Raw genomic sequence first — 26,882 nt, 5'->3', positions numbered from 1 at the left:
GCGGTTAGTTTCATTAACAGGAAAGGAGGAGGTATTTTTATAAAAGTAATATAAAACACAGCCAAAAAGCTATTTTAAAGCAATTGTGTCCAACAGCAAAAAGATCAGCACTTTTAATTTGTAGCACTGTTTCTCCCGACAGAGAACAGATGCCTACGGACAGAGATACAAGTTCTGTGAATACACTTGCCAAGTTGACTTTTTTGTTTTAAATTCACCTCAAAACTTAATGTTTCAAATCATGAAAGGGTCTAAAAGCTGCACATAAACATTATTTAATGTTAGACACACACTAAGGTTTTTTATTAAGCATTACACTAGAACTACTTTGGTATAAAAATACTTTATTTTAAAGCTATGAAAGTTATAAAAATATGTAGTTAAACTTTCTACTCACAGAATGTTTGCTATTTTAACATTAGTGATTTGTTTCTCCTAAGGAATCTGAATTTTATTCGAAAGGTTTACAAGACATTATTACTATAATTTAAAAAACCCAGCATTACAGGGAGCTGTACTAATTGTGATGTTTTATCAGTATTCATTTAACCTCTAGATTTTTAATGAAGGCAGCAAAAACAACTATTTTCTGATGATACAGAATTTCTTATTTCTTGAAGCGTTTCTGTGGTTGACCACTTCTTCATTAGTTACCTGCAGCATGGCACCTTCCTGCCAAAGAAAAAAAAAGTGTATCTGAAGAAGTTTATCACATATGTCTAAACCAAATTACCAATAGGGGAACTTCAGCCATTTTTATTTTTTTTTTTTTTTTTTAAGTATAAGCAGTTCACTGGTGTGTCTAACACAAAAGGAACAGGACTTTTGTTAGCTGAGTCCACATTCTTCAGTGGGTAGCCTTTTAAAGGCAACGGAACTTTGAAATTAGGGCTTATTTTTGGTTGCTTTTTTTTGTGTGGGTTTTGTTGATTTTTATTTGAAAACCAAATCTAGCAGAGTATGCCACCCTTACTCTGAATAACTCATTACTTGGATGAATTTTCATTAATTTGAGGTGCAAACATTCAATGCAGTGAGAGTAAGGCTGACTGAATTTGGCACTAAGGTTTATTAGCTGCAAGAACTATAAAAAATGGTGGAAACCTCTACATTCTAGCCAAATTCCAATTTACGTAATTACAGTATACACTTATGAAATACCACCTGCAGTTTCATTTGAAGTTTTCACTTCCCCTCCTAAAGAACTGCTTATGCAGTTGTTAAAAGAATGGACGACACATTCCTTCACAGAGGCAGATGTATTCTGTGGTGAAATTTTTTTCCTTACACGTAAACAGTCTACAGTTACTTGGGAACCTTCAGGATGAAACGTGTTATATAAAATAGATTACAGTAGACAAGACACACAACAACATAGTTCATTTTCAACAGCACAGAACTACCTTCATTGCATTACCTTGCAACCACCATAATGCATAGACTCCCAAGAAAAAATAAAATGTTGCAGGATGCAAAAATAAAGTTGTATGATTTAATTAACTTGTGACCTACCATTTTAACTACCAACACCAGGGATGGAACCCTTGCAAAGCTTTACTAATGGACACTTGCAGGTCTCATTTGTTCAACTGTAGCAGTGTACAGTGGCAGCAGTCTATGCTTGTCCAGGGTTCATATCATAGCTAGATTCCAGTAGGAAAAAAATATGTTAAGTAGCTGAAATTAACAAAAATTTGTTTGTAAAAAAATTTAATAATACAAGAAAAACAGGATTCACAAATTTCTTTTCAATTGGTAATTGTTAATTCATTGCTATGTTAAACTACATAACGATAATCACTATACTGAAAGAATACTGTCATACAATATTAATTTCTTGGTTTTGGAACATTAAGAAAGGAAAAGTAAATAAGATCTTACCTAAAGAAGTTTAACTGAAGCTTAGAACTATTTTGCTCTACACCCTCAGCCTTCGTTGGCATCCTTATAAACTATTGTGGTTAAAGCTTTGCAGAAATACAGCGCAGCTTTTTAAGACTGGCTGAACTTAGTGACGTTTTCAAGACTTCTCTTGTACTAGACCTGTGTCCCTGGAAGAGTACCTCGCTGGGGATATTTCCTTTCCTTGCCATTGAAGAAGCAGCATCTAAAAGATCTAAAAAGGTGTTTCTCCTTGCAGAGATATCCCTTAAGTTATCTAGATATTTTAAACCTGATCATTTACAAACAACATACTTTTCTTCTGACCAGCATTTAATTTTACACGTACAACAATAGCTTTATATTATTTGTGGGACCTTATACTACCCACTCCTTGCCTTATTTTACAGTATTAAAAAAAAAATCTAAAATTACACAATATTTCCTTTAGAATTATTTTATTAAATCATAAATGTACAACAGCTTCTTAACTCTACACACGCACTTAAATTTTTAAAAGGAAAACGTTATGTCTTATTACACCATGATCCTGGCTAATAGCTTTTCAAAACTTTGAGAAAAATCTTAAAAAAGGTTTCACATGTCACCTGAAACTTACAAATTTAACATTATCAAAGGAATGCTTCTACACTTACAAAGACCACTAGAAAGAAACAACAATTAAAAAGCTAAGAAACTGTCTCAAAGGCATTTTTACAATCCTTCCTCCACAGTAAGGTAATGTTATTAAATAATCCAAATCCATTCACAAAATGGCTCTCTGCATCTGCTCTGGTGTCTTCTGCCATATCACTGCATATTTATGCATGACTGAGATAAGTGTTTCCTTAACATTGTTATTTCGATAACCTGAAGCTGTTCTGTTACCTCTGGGCTCTCATCCTCTCCTATTTATACAGTGAAGCCTGTTTCAACAGAAGTAAAGAGTAAAAAAATAGGTTATGAAATTATTCATCTAACCATTTTTTAAAGGAAAGATAATATGATCCTAAAAAGCTTTTAACTCCTGCAGCTACTCTCAAGAATCACTGCAATTTTAACACTTATAAACATACTTACCCATGGCATGCTTGCAGAAACTCAGTAACGGCTCCTCCCTCCATATCCACCACTTCCTCCACTGCCCCCTGGACCATAGTTTCCTGCAATTGCAGAGAAACAAGAAGCAGAACAGTTTCATCAGTAAACTTTTTAAATCTAGGAATGATTTTGATTCTGTATGAAGATTAACATTTGCTTTACTTCCAGAGATGGCACATACAACAAAGATTTTAACATTTTGGTGTCCTCATCTAAGCAACTTCCAAAAACCGCCACAAGAAGTACATGCTGAAATCTTAGAAGATTCGACAGTGTTACACGTAATTTGACGCACTGTACCATCTTGAGCCTGCAAGGGCTGACTTTACTTGCAGGCTAAGCCTTACAAGAAAGGGCTTCGTGTTTCAATTTTGTGAGTTCTACACGATGTATTAAATTACATTTAGACAACAGGAAGTGTCAGGAAAAAATAGCGCTACAAGGGGGTGAAAAAGAGAAATTCCAGCAAGTTTAGTGGACTTTTAACTAGACTGCCTACAAATGGAGTAAGCCAATAGCAAAGAACATTAAAAACTTGGCCAAAATCTTTACAAACTGGAAACTGCAAAACATTTCCTAATATTCTGGGGAAAAAAGTTAGGATCTTGTCATTTATAATTTCACCTTTACAGTCTTAAGATAAGAAATTGTAGCCAAATTGCAGAAAGAGCAGGAGCACTACAGTCCATTCTGTTGCTGAAGTTACCCAATTTCTACACATCCACCTCAGAACCATGGAATGGTTTGGATTAGAAGAGCCCTTTAAAGGTCATCTAGTTCCAGCCCCCCTGCCATGGGCAGGACACCTTCCACTAGACCAGGTTGCTCAAAGCCCCATCCAGCCTGGCCTTGAACACTGCCAGGGATGGGGCATCCACAACTTCTCTGGGCAGCCTGTTCCAGTGCCACCACTCTCATGAAGAATTTCCTCCATCTACCTAATCTTGACCTACCCTCTTTTAGTACAAAACAGTTGCCCCGTGGTCCTGTCTTCCCTACCACCCTCCCAGAAGACGGAAGCCCACCCACTCTAACTCCAAGGCAGGCCAGAACATATACAATACCTCCACCATATGGTCCCCCCATGTTCCTGCTGCCACCAAAATTTCCACTCTTCATTGGACCGTAATTTGAAGGTTGTTGGTTGTAGTTTCCAAAATCATTATAGTTTCCACTTCCGTAATTGCCTGCATTATTAATGCAAAAGTGGAGAAATACCTAGGTGAGCTACAACGCATACAGGACTCACAAAGTTATCTCATCATTAGAATGCTGAATGTACAAAATCACACAGATATTCCAATAGTGTGTGCAACAAACTGCTTTTTCATGCTTTTTGGAAAACAAGAGCTTCCTTAGATAACATTTGCACACACACATCCCAGTCTTGGATGACTTGCACTCATTTACAACTAAAACACTAGGTAATTTCAAGCAAGTAGGTTACCTCCTCCATAGTTGTCATAACCACCTCCATAGCCTCCACCCTGGTTGCCATATCCAGGTCCTCCTCCACCATATCCTCCTCTTCCTCCTCCATAACCAGGACTGCCACCAAAGTTGCCACCTATGACAATACAATCCTTTTTAAAATAAACTTTTCCATGTAGAAGGCAACCAAATTCTAGAGAATAAGAGGATACTTTTCAGTCTAGAAGTCTACAGGGGAAGAAAGGGGTAGTTTTGTGAAGAAATTTTTATGAACACTGTTTTTAGAGGCACATGCTAACTCCCACCCTAACTGAACTGTGACCAAAACCCACTAGTCAGACCGCCTAAAAACCTCAATCAAAAGGCTTAATTAAAATCTTGATTTTTCAGGAAATCCAAGAAACAGAACAGGGCACAGTTGCCCAAGAAATAACCACAGAATTTGCAATATAAAGGTTTAACAGGAGCCAACAACCATGTGTGCTTCTTAAACAAAATGGCTGTGGAAATTATATATTTTCTACAAATGACAAGTGAATGTAAAAATGAAAAACGAATGCGGGAGTAACAACCACCACCACCAAGTAAACTAACCTCCAGGTCCTCCACCATATCCATTATATCCATCACCAAATCCACGGCCACTTCCATAGCCATCTATTGGAGAAAAAATCCAAAGAAGTTCAATTCACCTCTAGCAAACTAACTGAATTTGCAAATCCCTATGACTTTAAGGATAACTACCTCAAGACATTATTTATTAAGTATACATAGATTTGAATTTAGAAAAATATATGTGAATAACACATCCAATCACTGCTTAACATCTCCATTTTATTGCACTAGTAAGGTACCCCGTTTTAATTTTGCACATAGCCCTTCCACTGTAAAGGTCTGGCAAGCGATGCATAGAATTACAGAGGAGAAATCTCTGAATTCCTTAAAAGAATTAAGTTGATTTTGGCTTTTAATAAAATCCTTATTTTTTTAAAAAAAGAAAGAAAATAAATTCTATTTTATGGACTATCCACATAATCCATTTGTATACTACAGAAGAGGTCTGCAAGTTATTTTTCCCCCAAATGCTCTTAACTGCTACAGCTGCATTTATATTAAACAGCAGTATCTTACAAAGTTCCCCAGAACCAGAACGACAGTATGAATAAGGTAACAAAAAATATGCTACAAACATGCCTGTCTTACCAGCTCCCCCTCTGAAATTGCTGCCAGGTCCTGGACCAAAGTTGCCACCACCTCCACGAGCATCACCAAAACCGAAGTTTCCTGTAACAATTTAACATTTATAAGCAGTGAGATCACAGAAAGCAAACAGAACCAGCCAACAAACAAAAAGCCAACAACAAACCGCTAACCATTACATGTACATACCTCCTCTCCCACTCCTAGAATTTTGAACTTCCTGCATTTCCTGTCTAGAGAGAGCTTTCCTTACTTCTGCATTATGGCCATTGATGGTGTGATACTTCTGCACTGTAAACATATCAGGTAAGATACCATCAGCATTTAAGTACTGATCTGGCAACAAGAAAGAATAGCAGGCTTCCAAAAGGAATTTCCCAAATAATACATATTGTACATCATTTAAAAACACCCCAAACATATCATTTTTAAGCAAAGAAGCCAGTACTTATTTTAAGTACATGTTCCCATGCAATTCACCGGAACTATGACATAGCAAATACTCATGCACATACCTAATCTCATTATCTCCTTAGTTTAAGCTTTACACAATTACCCCGACTGCTAAATTTAATACTATCAAATGAAAGCGTCAAATGAAGCTTACTTACATACAATTTTATCCACAGGATCATGGTCATCAAATGTAACAAATCCAAACCCTCTCTTTTTACCAGACTGTCTGTCAGTAATAATTTCAATAGTGTCAATTTTTCCGTATTCCTCAAAATAGTCACGAAGGTGGTGTTCTTCAGTGTCCTCTTTAATGCCACCAACAAATAGTTTTTTCACAGTAACATGAGCACCAGGTTTTCCAGATTCCTGTTAAAAGAATCCTTTGAATTATCACCAAGAAAAATTTCACAAATCACTGTATTTTGGCAGTACTTCAGGAATGGAATACTAAGATTTTTCAAGCACCCTCTTACAATGCATGTCCCTGCAACCTTGCTTGGCAGGTCTTCTGGGAGGCAAATAACATGGGGCAATTAGGAGGTTTTTTCCTCCCTCCCTTTACATCAAAGCCTTAAGAAGCACTTGAAGAAGAAGATACAGGTAGAACGGCTATGAAATGCATAGAAGTAAGTAAAAAGCCTTTAAACAGATTTAGACAAAACATAAAATCAACTGTTTGAAAGAACGGCCTAGTATTTAATAACTAAGTAATTTAGTAGCTAGAGCACAATTTTTGTAACAAAGACTTATCAGCTTTCTCCGCCCATTTCCTCAAAAGCAGTGAAACCCACATTCCACTCCTATCAACAACAAAGGTCCTTCAACCTCAGCATATCCACACCTATGCATTTTAACTGCTATTCAAAATATGAAGACAACTCCACATTCATGGGTTTTTTTACACTTTGAGCATGATATCCAAGCTGCTGCACTAGCCAAGAATGATTCACCCTAAAGCTTAGCAACAGCTTTGTGTGTACAAAAGTATGCATGTATGCTGCTTTAATTACCTTTTCCCAAAGGCTAGCCAACCCTGCATTCTGCAGGGAACAGAAGAAAACCGGGATGGCTAAGAGAGGTACTAGTGGTTAAGATTTCTATTTCCCTTGACTTCTGGGACAACTCATTCAATTCGTTTGTCAGTCCAAATGCACTAAATACCTGGGGTCCTTGAACTGGTAAACCCTCCAAGAACTCCCACAATGTGGTAAACAGAAACTACATCTGCACTTGCTCCTCAAGTACCTTTGTGCCACAGTACCCTGGCTGCAAAGTTTACAAGTGTAGTGCATCCCTGTGCACACATCTAATTTCTACCCTGAAGTTTAAAACCATGTATGCCTGGGGCTAAAACCAGAGTCGTCCTAAGATGATTTTGTACACCACCATTAGAAAAAAGTTTCCCTACTACATTCTCTGGTTTTATTCACTTCAAGTTACACACCTTTTAAGACTATCAGGGAATAGTCAGGAGAGGCTGACAAGAGTTTACAATTTGAGGTTTAGTAACAGTAACTGTTCTGGACAAGAGTTAGATGGAATTTGCCTAATTACAGGCATTCAACATGTTTTCAATAACAATATTTTCAGACCCCAGTTGTGTCCCTTGCACACACAATTCCACAACCAGAGTAACTTAGTAATTCACTGTAATAAGGAACATTTCTGTAAGTGTCACATAACAGACCTAAAATGTGGGAAACAACGCCCCAACTACATCCTTTTAACTAGAGAATTTAAACCCAGGCAGTTTCAAACAAGAACAAAGCAGAACTGTCCGACCAAAACAAGAGATGCCTTTTTCAAAGCACGAAAAGTATCTGCTTTCAAAGTCATACTTACCTCTCTAGCCACAGCTCTCTTAGGCTCAACCACCCTTCCATCAATCGTGTGAGGTCTTGCAGCCATGGCTGCATCAACTTCAGCCATGGAGGAGAATGTTACAAAACCAAAACCCCTTGATCTTTTGCTTGCAGGATCCCTCATTACCTAAAAACAATAAACACATTTTAACCATTTCTTTCTGTCACCTAAGGTTAACACTAGCAATATTTACAGGAGACATGTAAATTTAACTTATATTTTACTCAAATTGATCTCAAAATACTATATTATAATGAAGTAGTAGGCTAGGCTGGTTAAGTACATGAATGGCACTACTTGGCATCACAGAAATTCAAGCCATTGTTGTCACTCGGTGTTATGAAATAGCATTTACTGCTCCCAAAACATAATCAGTGGAGGAACTTCTGCAGGAGTCACTGTCCCTGGAGGTACTTAAAAGGCACACAGATGTGGTGCTTAGGGGCATGTTTCAGTGGTGGACTTGGCAGTGTTAGGTTAACAGTTGGACTTGATCTTGAGGGTCTTTTCCAACCTAAATGACTCTCTGAAAACATCACACAGAAAGACATCATTTTCCAGCTTTACTGAGGCTTACCACTGTATCAGCTTTCTGCCAAAGGTTACACAGATACAATAGTGCTCTCTGTAGGCACTCTCTAATGCATTTCAGCCAATGACAGCCAAGCTAAACTGTTGAAAACAGTTAATCTGTAAGATTTTATAGGAAACTGTGAATGCTCAAGAGTTCTTGCAAGGGAAAGTCTGTGCATATGCTTCAATGGACTGAATCAGGTTTAAATCAACCAACTGTACACTTAAGAAAATTTAATACTCCATCTTTTCATTAAGCTATCCGAAAAACTCCGCCTGTTTACAACTTCTAAACATTCTATGCCATTATTGTGCATGAGTATGCCAAACTTACCACACAATCTGTAAGCTTTCCCCATTGCTCATAGTAACTCCTCAAGCTTTCCTCTGTTGTTTCAAAGCTTAAGCCACCAATAAACAGTTTGCGAAACTGCTCCTTTTCCCTCTGTCACAGAAAAGATTACATTAACATAACTAACATTATCCCCTTCCGCACCAGCATAATTAGACCCTAAGTAACATTTTCTGAATTGTTAAAAACTTGCAGTAAGACACATTTTTCAAAATTAGGCTTGCCTCTTTAAATGTTCTACCATTATTCAAGTAATTACGCAATTCTATGGGTCTACTTTTATGACACAGATTTTAGTAATGTGCTTCTTTCCATCTCTCCCTCCAAACATCAAGAACAAGGGATCACACTCAAAGATTTCCAGAATATTCCTCTATGTAAGATATGCTTTTTAAAGAAAAGGAAAATAAAAACAAATCAAAAAGTTCTCATTACAGATAACATGTATTCATTCATACTGTCTGATGCTATTCCAGATGACATATATTTTTTATAAACCATTCTGGCTCAAATTGTTGTACATGAATACTATGATGCTATTTATCCAAGGCATTAAGCATAATGATGTATGAATATATAGCTAAAGATGTTCTAAAATGGGTCTCTGATTCAAGTTTTCTCATTAATTATTAAAATAATGAAAGCTGGAGCATCTGTAAAATCAATCTGGGATCCTGCACCATTGGAATTAGCAGTAAACCTACCCATCCTCAACAGCAGCAATACCAAAACTAAGTAGATTCCCTTTAAGTTGGAAATGAGAATACTATGTACTTCCATATGTATCCACTAATATAAACTATGCTTTCAGTAAGACTTAGTTCTATTACCTTCCAGAGAAATTACCACTGCGCTTGTTCAGCAGCAATTTCTGCTGTGATGACAAGTACATAGTTGAAAAAAAAAACACAGGACCACTAATAAGGTACTACATTTACTGGTTTGCATGCGGTATTATACCAAAGCAGGAAGGACAACCTTCCAACCTCTACCAGTTAAAAACACTTTCGTACTAACTTTTTATACTAAGCAGGGATCATAATTGCCATTTTCTACACAGAGTAGTATCACTGGATCATACATTTCACAATTTCATGTCAAAAAGCAACGATTTAAAAAATGTACTAAAGGGTAGTCCTCTTCCACAAAATTTAAATTTCAGAATGTTGTCTGAAAAAGATCTGTCCTGCTAGGGACAACAGAATTCAAATGCAATGATTACTTCAGCTTTATACTGTTAACTAATTGTAAAAAACAAGAAAATCTGCTTGGGTGTTTGGTTTGGTGTTTTCTTCAGGGTGGTATTTATCTTAAAACACCGAATTGTTAGCTATAACTGACAAACGCAACATGAACAACTATGCACTGGACATTAAGATAAATGTAAAAGGAAATTACGATGAACAATAACAAACAATGCGATTTGAAAAATAAGCAAAATAGTTCTGTGTAAACGCTTTAAAAAGTATTAAGCCAATCTGCATGTAGACCAACGCATCTTCCGAGTTTGTCCAAGGCAGGCCTGGATCTAGATGCACGTAACAGTTAAGACAATTACTGCAGTTAGTACTGAACCAGTTTTTGTTCAAAATACATCACTATTACCAGCCTAAGATACTGCAGCCTGACAAGGAAGTCAAACATTAGAACCCCCCCCCAATAAATACAGTATTTGAGAACAATCAGTCTCTTAAAAAAACACTTGGCACTTGCTGTTGGATCTCTCATTTTTTCTTCCAAGGAATACAGAGGAAGCCAGTGCTGTCTTCTCCTTATACAGACAAGGAAAATAAGACATAAGAGTTTAAAAGCAGCAAACTCATGTGAAGTTTCCTTTCACCTCATCTCTTAAAAGGAATAAAGGAAAGGATGCTGCATACTAGACAAACTAAAAAGTCGTATGCTGCAAGCCATACTATCATTTAAAATCTCAGTAGGCTAGCCAAGAAGTCACTTTAAGAGATGATACTGCTGAAACAAAAATCCTCCCCTCAAATTACTTCTGTTTTGTTGCTTGAAAATTAAGGACTACTTAACTACAGTTTCATAGACCCACAAAAGACACTTTTCCCTATATAACTGATTGTCATGTGCACACATTTGAATTCTTATTATGAGAATCAAGCAAATTTAGTAGGCAGGCAGCATTTTTCCAGTGAGCCTTAGGTTTACCTTTGAAATCAGTTACAAATATGTAAATGAAAATCAAGAATGGGATCTTATTAGTTCTAACAACTGCATTTGTTTTTTAAAGGACACACATACCACACATTACTACTAAACATTAAGCAGAGCTCTGACCATCTGAAGTTTATGCTGAAGCTGTAAAATGTATGATAGATTCTCCAGTCCCTCTGAGAATCTCGATGAAAATCCTCATTTGGTAGAAACACCCCCCCACACACACAGAACCCACTCCTGCCAAGGCTCACAATATAAAAGCTGGAAGAAAAACCTCTCTCAAGATTTCCATAGTACACTCTCTAGCAGGAATGGAGTGTGATAGGAAATATTTATGAACTCTGTAGAATCTTCATCAGTGCTTATTTTAAGTCTTCTTTCACAGGCTTAAAGCAGCACTTCAAAGGACTGCAAAACACATAGCCTTTGCTGGAAAATTCATGGTCAGAGCAAGGAAATGTGTTTAATATAGCAATAATGCATGCACAAATACTCTCAAGTTGACCGCTGGCTTCTGCAGAGTTGAGAAGGCGAGTAACAAAAATGGTTAACAGACACAAGCGAGAAGGATCTCTGAGCTTCCATGGCTAGGCCTGCCAAACGCAGAGCTGGGTTTACTGGTCCCAAACTAGAAAGCTACCGGCTCGCCCTCTTTCCGCCGCTCCAAGCGCCCAGTTAGGCCCTATACGCTCGACGGGGCTTTTGCAATCCAACAGCCTGGTTCTCCCCCTCCCCCGCCCCCGCCGTTATCAGGAGCGGAGCGGTTCCCGTGCCGGCTCCGCCATGTGGCGGCTATCAGGAACACAGGGGCCCCCGCAGCTAGAAGCGGAAAATGGCGCCCAGAAGCAGCCGTCACCTCCAGGGGCAGCGATGCGGCGGGAAGGAAAGCGCTGCTGGAAGCACCGACCCCAGATAGGGCAGAGGAAATAATTAACACCCGGGCCCTCGGGCTAAACACAAACCAAGCGCTGCAAACCGCTCCCAGCGTGCAGCTACACACACGGTACCAGGAAAAGCTTTGCAAGCGCTCTTCTCCGCCCCCGCAGCCCCTAGCCGACTACAGCTGCCTGCCTGCCCACCTCGCAGCCCCTACTGCCCTCCCGCCTCACTCGCTTTCCCGCCCTCGGAGCGATCCTCAGAGCCTCACGCACTGGGGAGTCTCGGCGCCGCCATTTTACCCCTCCCCCTCGCCACCGCCATTACTAGCAGCGCCACACCGGCCGGTCAGCACCTCGCAGGGCAAAGGCGACTCCCCCCCCCGCCGGATCGCGGACTGACAGACCTCCATGGTCCTGCGGCCCCCTCCTCCTGCACCACCTTAACTGCAGCTCGGCCAAGTGGTACGTCAAGTGACTTAAAAACCCGCCACCCGCCATGCACGGCTACTGCGGCTTCCGCCTCCCCTCTCGGCTGCGCGCTAGCCCCAACCACCGCTTCCAGAACCTTCCTCCCCGCTAACGCTTCCTCTGCGGGAAGACATCGGCCCTCTACCCGCGGCGCAACGACCGGGACCCAGCGGCGGCACCCAGACCTGCGCCAACGAGGGCTCAAGCCTGCTCGTAACGCCCAGACCCGAAAAAATTTTACTCCCTACGCACAAACGCGCCACCCTCCGTAAAAGCAAACTCTGAATTTTCCCTTTTCACGTACCATATTCTTCATGGTTTACGTATTCCTGCTTGAGAGTACCGTACAACTGGTCAGTAATGGCTGCCTTAACTGTTACGTAATTTGAAATTCAGCTCCACGTAGTGCTAGCGCCCTCCTTCTCCAGCCCCGGCTCGCTTCCGAGGTTTTCGTTTAAAAAAAAAAAAACCAAACCAACAAACAACCGCCCTCGATTCTGGAGCTTAAATATCTCCAAAGCGGCAGCAGTTTGGTAGAACGTCCCTACGTGTTTTTATCACGTAATAAAAAGTCATCAACTCCGTTAGTAATGGCTGTCTCCGAAATGAGCCGAAGGAGCCGTCGTCGTCGACCTTATCCGCTTCGACAGTCGCCGGAAAAAGCCGAAAGGGGAATGGAAGCCCATTCGACTCGCTTCGGCAATTTCCGGAATTTGCCGAAGCGGAGAAGAACGGCGCTCGGGATCTGCTCGGCAATTTCCGGAGAAAAAGGCGCAGCAGTCATCGACTATCTAGCCCGTTCGGCAATTTCCGACAACGAAAGAGACACGCAATACGTGCCCGAGCGGAGCCGAACCAGCCTCGAGAACCGACTGGCACAGTGCCGTTTTTTCCGGAAATTGCCGAACGGCTCCGAAGGCGCAACGGTCAAAGCGACGGGTTATAATTAACCGAAGGCGGCCTCGTATCGCCCCCCCCCCAACCTTTCACCGGCCACCTGTGGTACTGGCACGGTGCGGAGCGCCCCCCCGAAATCTCCCCCAGTCATTGGCAGCCGGGCCTCTTCTTCCCCCTCCGCCCGGGCAGGGGAAAGCGGTAACTACCTAAATTTTGGCGCCAGCGCCGACACATCGCGGGGGCCCGGGAGCCAGCGGAGGGAAGCGGACCCCGCCGCAGCCTGCTCCGCTCTACCCTGCGCCGCTGACACCGCGTGCGCCGCCCGCTGCGGCTCTCGGCTCTGATCTTCCTTCCTTCCCCCCCCCCCCCTTCAGCCGGCCCCGCACGCACCGCGACAAAGGGTGAGTGCTGCCGCCCCGCGCGCCAGGGAAATGGCGATGGGGCTGCTCCTTTCTTCCCGCCCCCTCCCCCCCCCCCCCGCCCCAGCTCTCAGGGAAAGCCAGCGTAGGTCCACCCGCGGTTCCTCGCCCAGAGCGTAAGCCTCCCAGTCAACTCCAAGCCCTTTTCCCCACTAATAAAGAGTTTTCGAGCTCCCCCGCGCCCCTGCTTTCCGAGCCCGCTTCCCTCCCCCCGCGCCCTCGCTAACGACTAGGCCTCCCCGCCGCAACGCGGGAAATGGCCGCGTTCCAAACGGCCCCCTCAGCCGCGCCGCATCGAGCTTCAAACGCACACCAGCGCTTCCTGCCTACCCTCCCCGCTCCCGGGGCTCGCCGGGGCCGCTCTCCCGCATCGACTGAGGGCCCCGCTCCGCGGCGGGCGGCGTCCGCTCTGGCCCAACGCGCCCTCATGGCGGCGGCCATCATGGCGGCTGCAGTTACCGGGCGCCGCGGGCCCGTTCCCCCCAGCTCACCCAGTCGCTTTCTCTGTCGCCGCGAGGCATCTTCCTTCTTTTGGACGCCTGACGCGGTCCTGCGCTAGCCCCCCGTTGGAGAGACGTCTTGGCCCCCCTCCTGTGCTGGCGGCGACGACGGTAGGAGGTTGCAGCTCGCGCGTAGGCGGCGTCGTGCGCTCTGCCCCGTCAGCCGCCGGCGCGCAGTGCTCGGCCAGCCCAGCCCCGCCAGCCGCCGCGCCCGCCCTGCGCCGCGCTGCCGCCCAGCCGCTCCCCACCCCCTCCCTCCCTCCCTCCCTCCCTCCCTCCCTCCCTTCCCCCACCCCCCGCCTCAGCCCCCCTCAGATGTCGCTGTTGCCGCCGCTGCTCAGTGCGCGCAGGGCGAGAGTGAGGAGGAGACGGGAGACCCGAGCGGCTGGGCACCATTGAAGTCTGTATCCTTCTCTCTCTCCCTCTTTCTCTTGCTGCAGCCGCCTCCTTCCCCCCCCCCCCCCCTTCCCTCTGCGCCCCGCGCAGCGCTGCGCGGGCCTCGTCTGCGGGCCGCCGCGGGAGGAAGCGGGGCGCAGCCCGCCTGCGCCCCCCCCCCCCCCCCTTCAATACGCCGCCGCTTCCTTGGCGGCGGGGGGTGACGGGCGGAGCAGGCTGCCGGGGGGCCGCGGCCCGCACGAGAGAGGGAGGGAGGGAGGGCCCCGGAGCCAGCGGGCTTCGCCGCGGGAAGGGAGGGCTGCGCTGGGGGCGGGGGCAGCGGCACCCGCGCGGCGGCGGACGCGCTCGGGAGACAAAGCCAGCCCGCTGCCGCCGAGCGGCGGCCTCCGCCACCGGGCGTCCCCGCTCCAGGAGGTGGCGGCGGCGGCGTGTGCCGGGGCCGGGGGAAACGTGGCGGGGTGGGGGAGGCGGCGGGGGCGCGGCGCGCAGGGCCCGCCGGGCGGCGGGGGCTTGCCCGGGGCGGGAGCGGCAGGCCGCCTCCCTCGGGCCCTCGCGCTGGGGCGGTGGGCCGGCCCCACGCCCCCCCCGGGGCAGTCCCGTTAGCTCGCCCGGGGCGGCCCCGCCGGCCTCACGTGCGCCCACCGCAGGCCCGAGGCGCAGCCTCCCCCAGCAGGCCTCCGCGGGGCTGCCCTTGTTTTCCGGCGGGGGTGGCACGGGGGTTTCGTTGCTCTTTTTATTGTTTCTTTCTCCCTTTATCCTGCCTTTCCGACGGGGACGAGAGAAGCCCCTCTGCACTGGGGCCCTAGCTCCTGCCCTTCTCCCACCTCACCTACCCCACCGCCTATGGGAATGCCAAACCCCACTTGGTGTCAGGGGAGAGTTGGGCGGGATTGCCGAGACGGGGAGGTTTTCTGGCCTTGGAAGGACTTTCTCTTTTGCCTTGCAGAGGCATATGGGGAATTCTAACAGTTCTATAGTTTGCGGTGGGGCGGGGACAATACATGCCTAAGGAGGTGCTCAGTTTGAGAAATGACATGAGAAAGGGGATGGATTGTGTTCAACATAATTTGCTCAGGTTAAATGTGTAGTATGTACAGCCTAGTCGAGTTAATATTGCTCTCGGACTTTAACTCTTGCAAACTTCAGAATCAGAAGGCAACGTTATAGTTGCATTAAGATAAATATTTGCTGTTTATAAGCATTTACTATGATGTAAGGGTAATGGGAGACTCATTATTACACCACAGAGCTGTAGCTGCTCCCCACCAGATTCACAGTTAATATACCTAGGTATACCTCAATTAACTGCTAGAATCTGAACTCCTGTTCTATTGGGTGTAAGGAAATAAGCATCCCTGATGGTCCTCCCCCTTTTCCCTAGAAACGTTGCTATGCCTTAGAAGGCCTTGGGAAAAACCTTTTTTGACCCTATATACCACTTTGTCAGTATCGTTTATCCTGGCTAGCATAATGGTGCATTACTGGGTTATACCAGACAAAGTAGTAGCCTACTTTTTGTTCTGGATTTAATCCATGTTAGAAATATTATATGCAGTGAATACATGGGGGTTGGAACAAGGACCATGTTTGTATTGGGATGCCTTTCTTTGAGTAATGTAAACTTCCTTTTAATTGTCATGCATTTTTCTAGTAAAAGCTCTGCAAGTCTGCAATAAAAATGGCCTCCAATAAAACTACATTGGTAAGTTCATGCACACCTAAAGTATATAAGGATTTAATCAACATATTTTTCTTCAAACTTATAACTTGGCATCTCCATTTAAAAGATACATCCACATCTCCCCTCCCCAGCATTATTCTGACCAAAATTTCAGATCCAGAAAGTAAGGCTACTAGAAAGGACATTGGCTTTGGCTTTAATAAATCTGCCATTTCTAAAGAGACTTGTTGGGAAAAAAAACAACATTAAAGGACTCCGCACTATTTCGTCTGTTCTACAGTAGAAAACACTAAGGATTTTTTTATCCTACTTTCAGCATACAGTGTAATTCATCATATATGTAAAAAATAAAATCCAAATCATATATCCATTTAATTTCTCCCAGTGTATTTGGGGAATACTAATTGCCTGAGGAAAGGAGTCTCTACAGATGAAAAATAACATTATTGGGAAATGATGTGGCATAGTTAAGATGCCTTTTGAAATTATTTTTAACAAACAATGGTTTCTTTCAATTTCATAGGAGCAGAGATTATCTGATGTCAGCCCCTCCTCGACCATTTTAATGATGTATTCATGGATCTCGAGTCCTGTAAAGCTTTGCTTGGCATTAAAATAGGGACTTCTAAGGGCAGATGGTGGCTGGTTACTGTTCAGCTAATAATGACACATAGTTTTATGTAAGGCAGAACTGAAGAAGTATAGCATGAGATGCATCTGAGGTTGAGGTGGGAAAGAAAGCAAAAATACACGTATTCAATTCAGAATTTGGATAGCAGAACAACTGGCCTATAATGCACTCAAAAGGCCTGTTCTTAAAGTTAGTGAAATGATTGCTGGTTGACCCGTATCAAGATAAATTTAGTATTAACTCCTGGCTTAGAAGTGCAATGGAGTGCTTCCTTTACATTGTACAATAACAAACTATTTAAAAAGATTTCACCAAGGTGAATGTCTGAACTTTCTGTTAGTAATTGATTGCCCGCGTTTCCCTAATTTGAGGAAGAGAAGGGGTTAGCCAGCCTGGGGAGGGGATGCCTCAGGGAGAGGAAAGAATCTGTGAATGCAGTATTTTTAATCTTTTGATGTTGTTGAGAATTTTGCTGCACAGGTCAGGAAAATCAGTTATGGTTCCCATGGGAACCATAACTAATTCTGTTTCATTATGTATTTGCATGCAAAATCTAAATGTATTAAGGAATAGCAAAGCTCTGGAACTGTAATTCCGATTTTGTTACCTCTTGTATGTTAAAACACTTCACCACAGTGTCACATCAGTTGTTTTAATCTTGCCCCTCGAAGAAAGAGTGATCCACAGATCTGCAGCTGTCACATGTGACTTCTGAATGCAGGGAAGGAAGTGAGCCACAGATGAGCATTCAGTGGTCAAGTGCCCAGGTTGCAGTTTCTAACACGCAGCCTTAGAGAATGGAGCTTCAGGGGTCTAGTGGACCTTTAGTACCCTTTAACTTCGGTCAGGTACCAAATTCACTTGTGGGCTGAGATTTACATTGGCTTGTGTAATCTCAGAATGTACAGGTTATTAACAAATGTTCAGTAGTATTTCTGCAGGCTCTACAATAAAGCATTATTTTAATAGGTTGGAAAGCAGTCCTGATGCACGCAAGACATAATTAAACGCTAATATTTAAACCAAAAAGCAACATATTCTCAATTTTGTTAATTCTTCTTGCACTTCAAGAAAAAATACAGACCCCCATGACATTAATTTTCTTCTGTGGAAGATTATATAGATACTTAAGTCTTAGAAAGTAAAAAAAAAATAATTGTTGCTGTGATACAGAAATCCAAAACGTTTATCTTGTGGTGACAAGAATTAGTGAAGCCGAAAAGAGTACCGGAAAACAATCTTTCATTCAATCAAATAATTTTAGTCCAACAGAGAACACAGATGGAGATGTTCCCCGCTTGTATCCTGCTTGCCTCATCACCAGTAATATAATGTCATTACTACAGTATAGTGAGTCTTTTTTTTTTTTTCCCCCCTCTGCTTTTTTTGTTTTCCTCATCGTGTGCCCCTTTCTCTTTTTCACACTTACATTGCTTGAAAGAACTGCCTTCATAGAAGCCTTGGACATCTTCATGTTTTTATTTTCCTTCAATTTCAGTCTTACATTCTTTTTCTTGTGGAGGCAAAAAAAGCCAGTGTGCTTAAGTTGACACTATTCAGACAGGAATACTGTGGTCAAAACAGACCTGGGATATGCAGGCAGCTAAAATCTAATTGGAAATACATGCTCAGTTTTAGATAATCACTCTTCAATGCTTCCAAATCAAAACCAATGTCACAGAAGATACAATCATATACAGCAACTTGCTGTTTGAAAGGGAAACTTGAAGTTTTCCTCCTCTTTGTTTTGCACCTTCAATTTGTGGGTTGCTAACCAGAGTAAAACTATTTTGGGATAGAGGGAAAAATCAATTATAAAAAAGGGGCACAAAGACAGGGCTTTGGAAAGAAAGAATCAGCTTCAGATCTTCAGTTTACAGAAAGAAGGCAGTTTTCCTTGTGTCTAACACATACTGGTTTTTTACCTTTCACTACATCAGGACAAAATTCTAGAAGGTCTAAAAATTTGTCAGTTTCAGAATGGTTTTGCAGTATTCTCAAACTAACACCAATGAATTCTAGAGAAAGGCCAGCAAGCAAGTAGAGGTGCCCTGTGATTTTTGCTTGTGTGTTTTCTTGTTCTATAGGAAGTGCATTATGAGGAATTAGTTCTATCTACCTTGATTTAGGGTGCTGCATGACTATTATGTTTTAGGAGCTTAATACTGCCTCCATTAGTTTATGACTGCCACTTTAACAATTTCCTTATAAGGTGCAGTCCAAAATGGCAAGCAAACTGCTTTTGGTCTGCTGGTGCTCCAGAAATGTTACACAACAACATGATGGGCTTGTTACAACCTTTTGAAGATTACAAACAAGGAAATTCTGAAATGTGTCCTTCTATTACTATTTAATTGTGCCTTATTAAACTGGGAATGCCTTGAGGATGATGTGGATGTAATATTTATTTTTAAGATCTTAGAATATTATTTGAAGTATAAAATGTAAAATTAAAACATAAAGTTTTTTAAGTTAGCAAAATTTCATTTACGTGTTAAGTGCTGTACTTTTAAGTGTAGCTGTCTTAATTTTTTGCACCTTTGTGACACCTGTTTGAATGTAAGTAACATTGGTGCGTGGCTAAGAATGAGAAGGGACTGCAGTAACAGAATGGTCCTAGCATGCTTCCTGTTCAATAGTTATGGGTTATTGTTGAGTATTTTGGTTATTCTAGCAATACATCATAAACTTTGCTTCCATCAGCTTCTCCTTTTTTGGTTTGATTTGGGTTTGATTTTTTTTTTTTGTTTGGGTTTGGTTTTTTTCGTTTGTTTGTTTTGGTTGGTTGGGTTTGTTGTTTGGTTTTTTTTTGTTTTGGAAAAGGTAGTAACCACCTTGTTGAGTACCATCCCTTTTCTATTTTATGCATTTTCACGGTTCCCTTATTACTTTCCTTTACTTCTGCTGTATGCTGTTTCTTGCCTTCTGCCTTTTCACGGGCATAGAGTTAACTTTTAGAAGCTTCATAAGTTTTTGAGCATGTAGCACTGAGAATTAAATTAATAAGGGAAGTAGAGGCAGTGAGTGTATGGACAAAAATATTTCACCTTTTTAAAAACTGGTGTTGAGTTTCTCATTAAGCACCTGAAAAAAACCAAAACATTTAACATGTCTTGCTCAGGTTACCTGACCACATGCACTAATGTAAAAAGGAGGCTGAGCTTCTGGTTTTAATGTGAATAAGTACATGATTCTTCGCTGTTTACTGAGCAAAGTTGGATTTGGCCAGTGAAGTAACTGTGTAAAGCAGAAGAATGAATAATGTCGTTCTGAATTTCTTTTCTAGCACAAAATGGGAAAGAAACAGAATGGCAAAGGTAAAAAGGTTGAAGAGGCAGAGCCTGAAGAATTTGTTGTGGAGAAAGTTCTGGACAGACGTGTTGTAAATGGAAAGGTGGAATACTACTTGAAGTGGAAAGGATTTACAGAGTAAGGCATTACCTTTTTTTTTTTTTTTCTGATAGAATGCTAAATACTAACCATTTATTTGAAATAACTGTGCAGAGAGGAGGTTGGATGATGTGGATACATTTTAAAGAACCTCAAGGGAAGGGCATCCATAAATGCGTCTTCAAGTCAGGCACTAAAGTATGAAAACAAAATAGAAGATACGCAGTTCAGTGTTTGTGCTATATACAGTGTTCCAAAGGTTTAACAGTTCCTTAGTGATTGTTCTTTTGCCACTGTTCTTTGATTCAGTTTGTGTAAATATCTAGCAAGGTAAGCTAGACTGACAGTTGTCAGTTGTTACATGTGTGGTGGAATGAATGTTACTTCTGAGTAAGAAATTTTGCAGGGATTTAAACTGTAGGCAGCTCTTAAGTGTGAATTTGAAGCAGATAGTTTGCTTATTACTCACTTTTCGGAGCTGCTCTCAAATTAAATGAATTTGCATAAGGAGTTCTGTGGCATGGTCACCTTCATCAGGCATACCTGAAAGGTAGCTTTTGAATCTCTTTCCCAGGACTTGTGGAGGCACAAGAAAACCTTACGGTTTACTTAAAAAGTTGATTGATAAAGAAGGCACATATTTGTGCCTCCTCCCTCCCTTCTGTGACACTGGCAGACTGCTTTACTAGCTGAAAAAAGGGGATGCACCTAGCATTTGAATATACGTAGTTACATATGCAGTGATATTATTGCTGGATTCCGCCCAAAGTGATTGCACTGCAACACTGCATTCTAGCACCTGAAATTTGTGTAGTGATGAGTGCATAAACGCAATGTGTTTAGTATTTGAGGGTCTGTTTTGAAGTTGTGAAAATACGTTTTAGTCACTGAAAATAATTTGTAGGCATCCTGCTTGTGCAGTATGCTGTGGCAGTATTTGTGCATGAGGACTTCTGATGAGGTGCTTAGTTGTTGTAGGGAACACTTATGGACTTGTTAAAATTTTAGTTCACAAAATGCACTTACTGGAATATTTGCAATGCCCAGCTCTGGATGTGGAACCTTTGTCTCCTCCTGTAGTCAACTGAAGGAGGAAGAAAGTTCTAGGTGTAGTTGAGCTCAGTGCTCAGAGGCAGCTTTTTGAGAGTATTCCTCGTATAGAGAAGCCTAGACATACACGCTCTTTGTAGTGAGTGTTGTGTACATTCTGTTCTCTGTAAGTCTTGAGTGTTCATGATATAGGGAGTCAGTTTAAATGGACAGGTAGGTTTTGGTAGGGTGGGGATTGCTTGTTTGAACTCTTGTGATCCCACATAGGTCACAGGAGTTAACACAGCTGCTTATTCTGCATTTTCAGTTTCAGAACATTATTTTCCAACAATAGCAGAGCGTACTTCATTCAGTCATCAAATGCAGTACGTGAAGGTTACTAAAGATGGCAAGATAAGCATCCTTAGGTTTAAGAAACCTGCCTTACATAACGAGAAAAAATTACCTTGCTTAAGGTGAGCCGTGTGGATAGTTTTACATTTTTATTCTTAATTTTACATAAATATGTGTTTCAGTGCTGACAATACATGGGAACCTGAAGAAAACTTAGATTGTCCGGAGCTAATCGAAGCTTTTCTGAACTCTCAGAAAGCTGGTAAAGAGAAAACAGATGGTGCCAAAAGAAAATCTTTGTCAGATAGCGAATCTGATGATAGTAAATCAAAGAAAAAGCGTGACTCTGTAAGTATATATTCATGTACTAAGCTTTTTTTTTCCTGTGTCTCTTCCCCACCTCTCTATCCCCATCCCCTCAAAAATCCTGTTGTGGCTTTGAGAATGAGACCAAACACGAGTTTAAAACCGTAAAAATTGCACAGCATCTGGAACTGTGGTTTGAAAAGGGTAATCCATGGTATTTAATAAGACTGTCCAAATAGTTGGAAAAAGATGATTGATTGACATGATGACTAAAAGTTTTTGCGTTGTCCCATGATGCTTACTGAATGAATAATTGAAATTAAGACTGGTTAAGAGTTCTTAATGAATGATATTAAGTGGTCAGTTTGTATTAAAGCAGAGGGTTCCTGAATAAACATGAAACAAAGATGAAGTTCTGCTTTGGCTTTCATATTTAGTATATGATCTTGAATAGGTGAGTGGCAAGATGGCAAAATGTGAAAACCAGGCAGTTACTTGGATTAAGACCAGATATGATGGAGAGGAAATAGAAAGGGTCACTGAAGAAAGCATACTTTTTTTTAAAAGGTCTGGGTTTCTCCTACAATTTAAATTAAAAAAAAATGACAAATGTAATGCTGGTAAGTATAAAATAATGGATGTATAATACTGTGTTCATTTGTCGCTGTAAACTTTCAAACTAGCAATTTGAAAACTAAACTGGTTGGCAAAGTCAGTGCTTTACCGAAGACAGCTGTTAGATGTGTGGTTACTGTCAAAAAGGTTGGGAGGCATCAGAAGGAACAGTTGATGAATAATACAAAGAATATTTTAGTTTCTGTATAAAGTCTGGTGTGTGGCTTCATCTGGTACAGTAGTGGCCACTGTCTCAAAAAGAATATTGTGAAGCTAGAGGAACTATTACAGGAAATAGTGATACTCCTTCCCACCAATGGGATCTCAGGCAGCCGGGAAGAGTTGAGGTATTCCCCAGGGACGGTTTCACAGATGGTTTAAGCCAACCCAGGGCTGTTGTTTTGCTGAAAAGGATGTGTCTTTCCCACTTCCAGAATGCATTTTTGCTTTGCTGCTTTTGTTGGTTTTGCTGGCCATGCTTGTGTGTTTATGTTCTATAATGATTTTAGACCACTTGTTTCACCTATTGAGTTTTCAGAAATAAATGCTAGAAACATTGGTGTAAAATCCTTCATTATTACTCTACATCTAGATGATTTGGCCTGAAGATCAGTCATGAAAAAAGTAATGTAATCTCTGGACAATAATATGTAACGATAGCTTTTGTAATTATGTAACGCTATACTTTTTTGTTCCAATACACACATATATGTATGTACAAGAATACGTGTATCTAGCACTAATGCCAGAATAGAATTTCATCTTAAACTAGATAACGGTCTTCTAACTTACTTAATAGGTTGATAAACCAAGAGGGTTTGCAAGGGGTCTTGATCCTGAGCGGATAATTGGGGCTACGGATAGCAGTGGAGAGCTTATGTTTCTCATGAAATGGTAAGTCTTATATCCACAGTTCGTGTGTCCATATTAAGGGGGGGCAGGCAGTTGCACTTAGGCTAATGAGACGACTTAATTTCAGAAGACAGAGAAGCTGGTAGCCTGCTTATTAACCTTGTATTGTTAGAAAAACTAGGCTTCTATAATCAGTTAGTACTTAATCCCTGTTGCTTCGAAACTCGATCAGTTTCTGTAGCTTCAGTTTTAGAGAAGTAGAAATTTGAAAGGTAAATTCTCATAAAATATGGAAAAATTGACATTTGTATGGAAAAGCTGGATCTTTATATGGATCTTTATAATGTTCTTGCTGAGGGAATGGCAGGCAGAAATCCAGCTTTACATGTTTCAATAAGCATAAGTCAGTTGCTGCATAGCCAACCATTTAACCAGCCATAGTGCCAGCTGTTCTGGGTGCAGCCAAGTGGAATTGGAAGCAACTAGTGGAGGAAGCTGAGGCTGAGATGAAGAATAAACAATATGAAGGAGAGGTTTATTGTTGTGGGCTAGTAAGAGGTGAAATTGATGGGGAGAGGGTTGTGTTATTGGGAGAGCGGGTGAAGAGTGGCTTCATTAGCTACAGTGTTGACAGAGGACTTCTTGCCTGTGAGCAAGCAGGATAAACTCAGTACTTTTCCCAGTGTTGAGAATACAAGAGATTGAATTAACGTTTGCTGGGGGTCAGATTTCTTATGGTGGTAGGATGAGAAGAAAGGTGGCTTTCCACAGCCTTTAAGAAGGGCACAAATTTCTGAATGGAGAGAAAAATGATTTGTCATGTGATATGCCTGGACTGCTAAAGATTAGTGCTTTGGAAAATTCTGCCTCCCTTCTGGCTTTTCAAATTCTCTATAAATTTTATGTGAAACTTGGAAGAGTTGCAAAATACAGATTGTGACTATTTGAATTTCTGTAGAGATAATTGGAAAAATCAAACACAAAGGAAACGTACAAAAATAAACTTTTTTTTTTGTTAGTTCAGTTGCAGTTGATTCATTTTTCATAATTGATTGTAGGCAACAAACACAGATGTGAATATGTATGCGCAAAACTGACTTGTAAAGACAGCATATGCTTTAAAATGGAATCTGAAGCATGCTGGACTGGAATGATTGTTTTATCACCCCAAGACAGCATCAAGAATAGTAGTATGAAATAAAGCAAGTTACTTGCATAAATAGTAAATACAATTTGGATCCAAGTACCGCCTCTTAAGACTGATGCTGTTGATATTAAGAAGTCTCGCTTTGAAGTTTTGATTATGCTTTGAAAGACAAAATCAGCAAAGTTTTACTTCTTCTGTTACATACAACAATAGGTAACTGTATAAATGGTTCCCTTTGAGAATAGCATTTTCCTTTCAAACAGAAATGTGGAGAGGAAAGGAAGATGCAGCTATGAAACCTCGCCATTAGCATGGAAATTCTTGGTAGCTATAGCAAAAGGTATACTGAAAACTGATTTCTAGCTGATGTTCTTTTCAGAACTTATGACCTACCAAGAGCTGCTAAATGTACTGAATTATTACACATTTTCATAAGTCTCACTCTCTTCTACATCAGGAAAGACTCTGATGAGGCAGATCTGGTGCTGGCCAAAGAAGCAAACGTGAAGTGTCCTCAGATTGTAATTGCTTTTTATGAAGAGCGACTAACTTGGCATTCATGCCCAGAAGATGAAGCACAATAATTGTTTGCATTGCTTTTTTATATATATGAATATTAAAACCTGAAATTTGATTTGTTAGCCATGTGAGAAACATACATTCTAACAAGAATTAAATTTGATATTTTTTTGAAGTAGTATGTTTTGCATCAACAGCAAGTAAATAAAAGCTTTCTGCAACTTGTTTCATTTATCACACAAGAGAGCATTTGATACTACTACTTCCTCCATATTAGGTAAAAGCTTTTATAAAATGTTCATAAACTTCCATAGTTATTACAGAATCATAATGAATGTTTAAACAAACTCACAGATGTTTTGTAGTCTTCTATACTATTGATGTGCATGTATCTTCTTTACCCAAGCCCCTAGCCCTTTAAACCTGTAGAGTTATTCTTTTTAGTATTTGGGATCACTTGGTCTCGAGAAGACCAAGTGACAACTAACTTTGTAGTAATTTGAATGTTATCAGACTGTATATTGTTTACTTTATTGTAAATACTGGTGAACAGTGGTCAATAAAATAGTTTTATATTCTTCCTTTATACTGACAGGCTGTGACTCTTTTGAAATGGTATGCTATTTCTGAACTTTTGATATGTTAAGCTCTCAATTTGTAATATATTTAAGTTAGGGTTTTTGGGGGGTAGATTGATCAATTAATATTACCCCATTGCTACTGTGTAATCACAATACCAGACAAATACCAGGCTTTGATTCTTTGTATTTTTTTGGTGAGCAGTGTCCAAGGCACAGGGTTTTTTCAGTCAGGGAGGGCCTGTGAAATGAACGTGCTTTTGGTACGTAAGTCACAGATGGCAACCATACTGCTTAGGTGTGGCTGTTGGTCACAAGGCCAAGTGGCCCCTGCAGGTGTACTATGAAATATTTGACATGTGTTGACAGTATCAGCCTTTGTTTTAATTTCAGGTCTTAGTACAAGCTATAGTGTAACTAGCGGTGGTTTGGATGGAATTATTCTTCAGGGCATCACCTGAAGAATACTTGCATAACTGCCTTTAAAGTGGAATATTTTCATGAAGATGCTTAAGTCATACACTTTAAACAAAATTGTTTCTGTTTCAGATTGAATTTTAAAATGAGTCCTATACTCAGCTGCTTGGAGAATGTCTTCAGAAGGGCAGTAGTAAGGGGTAGGGAACTCAGGAGGAAGAAAGTTGGGTTTTTTTCCATTCCTCTTTTCACTTGCTTCCATCTTTACACCTTCTTTTATTTGTGTTTTGACTACCATGGTCTAGTTTGCCTTGAGCTGTGCCTCTCCATATGTCAATGGCCATGCTTGTTTCAGAATTCTCCTGAAGAGTTTTGACTAAAAAAAAAAAAATAATCCTGTAATACACTACTGTCGGTGTCATAGAATCACAGAATGGTTTAGGTTGGAAGGGACCTTAAAAGATCATCTAGTTCCAGCCCCCCTGCCATGGGCAGGGACACCTTCCACCAGACCAGGTTGCTCCAAGCCCCGTCCAGCCTGGCCTTGAACACTGCCAGGGATGGGGCATCCACAGCTGCTCTGGGCAACTTGTTACAGTGTCTCGTCACCCTCACAACGAAGAATTTCTTCCTAATAGCCATTATAAATCTACCCTCTTTCAATTTAAAGCCATCACCCCTTGTGCTATCACTGCATGCCTGTCCTCTCCAGCTTTCTTGTAGGCCCCCTTTAGGTACTGGAAGGCTGCTGTAAGGTCTCCCTGGAG

General features: G+C 41.6%; 2 protein-coding genes across 19 annotated transcripts; one reads left to right on the top strand and one right to left on the bottom strand.

Moving 5' to 3' along the window:
* Positions 1–327: 327 nt before the first annotated feature.
* On the bottom strand, positions 328–14,399 carry HNRNPA2B1 (heterogeneous nuclear ribonucleoprotein A2/B1). 12 transcript variants are annotated; one of them, XR_005103652.1, is made up of 13 exons: positions 14,192–14,399; positions 8,840–8,950; positions 7,912–8,058; positions 6,225–6,435; positions 5,803–5,904; positions 5,608–5,697; positions 5,008–5,070; positions 4,430–4,549; positions 4,047–4,169; positions 2,962–3,044; positions 1,882–2,807; positions 1,513–1,643; positions 328–672 (listed from the first exon to the last, which is right to left on the bottom strand). XR_005103652.1 is itself a non-coding variant. In XM_037383414.1 (11 exons), the coding sequence occupies exons 1-10, from the start codon at positions 14,219–14,221 to the stop codon at positions 2,983–2,985; spliced, it is 1,059 nt and encodes a 352-aa protein (XP_037239311.1). In that variant the 5' UTR covers positions 14,222–14,399; the 3' UTR covers positions 328–672; positions 2,962–2,982. The 12 variants fall into 12 exon arrangements, 7 of the variants coding, with proteins under 7 accessions (XP_037239311.1, XP_037239315.1, XP_037239310.1 ...); XR_005103653.1 differs by lacking the exon at positions 1,882–2,807; XR_005103654.1 differs by having other exon boundaries at positions 1,513–2,807; positions 5,617–5,697.
* On the top strand, positions 12,239–25,706 carry CBX3 (chromobox 3). Of its 7 annotated transcripts, none has more exons than XM_037383421.1 (6): positions 13,370–13,479; positions 16,248–16,298; positions 20,195–20,337; positions 21,864–22,029; positions 23,402–23,496; positions 25,059–25,706. In XM_037383421.1, the coding sequence occupies exons 2-6, from the start codon at positions 16,275–16,277 to the stop codon at positions 25,183–25,185; spliced, it is 555 nt and encodes a 184-aa protein (XP_037239318.1). In that variant the 5' UTR covers positions 13,370–13,479; positions 16,248–16,274; the 3' UTR covers positions 25,186–25,706. The 7 variants fall into 7 exon arrangements, with proteins under 7 accessions (XP_037239321.1, XP_037239318.1, XP_037239322.1 ...); XM_037383422.1 differs by lacking the exon at positions 13,370–13,479 and adding an exon at positions 13,664–13,682; XM_037383420.1 differs by lacking the exon at positions 13,370–13,479 and adding an exon at positions 14,471–14,600.
* Positions 25,707–26,882: the final 1,176 nt, after the last annotated feature.

Source organism: Falco rusticolus, chromosome 4, assembly GCF_015220075.1.
Source record: "Falco rusticolus isolate bFalRus1 chromosome 4, bFalRus1.pri, whole genome shotgun sequence".
Taxonomy (NCBI): Eukaryota; Metazoa; Chordata; class Aves; order Falconiformes; family Falconidae; genus Falco; species Falco rusticolus.
Note: the sequence above shows the minus strand (reverse complement) of the source record. Positions and strands in the feature narration are given on the sequence as shown.

Coding starts and splice junctions, on each gene's coding strand:
- HNRNPA2B1 (XM_037383414.1), bottom strand. CDS start 14,221: ATGCCTCGCGGCGACAGAGAAAGCGACTGG. Junction 6,436..7,911: donor AGAGAGCTGTGGCTAGAGAG/GTAAGTATGACT, acceptor TTCTTTTAACAG/GAATCTGGAAAACCTGGTGC. Junction 4,170..4,429: donor TTATGACAACTATGGAGGAG/GTAACCTACTTG, acceptor TTAATAATGCAG/GCAATTACGGAAGTGGAAAC.
- CBX3 (XM_037383421.1), top strand. CDS start 16,275: ATGGCCTCCAATAAAACTACATTG. Junction 20,338..21,863: donor AAGTGGAAAGGATTTACAGA/GTAAGGCATTAC, acceptor TATGTGTTTCAG/TGCTGACAATACATGGGAAC. Junction 22,030..23,401: donor CAAAGAAAAAGCGTGACTCT/GTAAGTATATAT, acceptor CTTACTTAATAG/GTTGATAAACCAAGAGGGTT.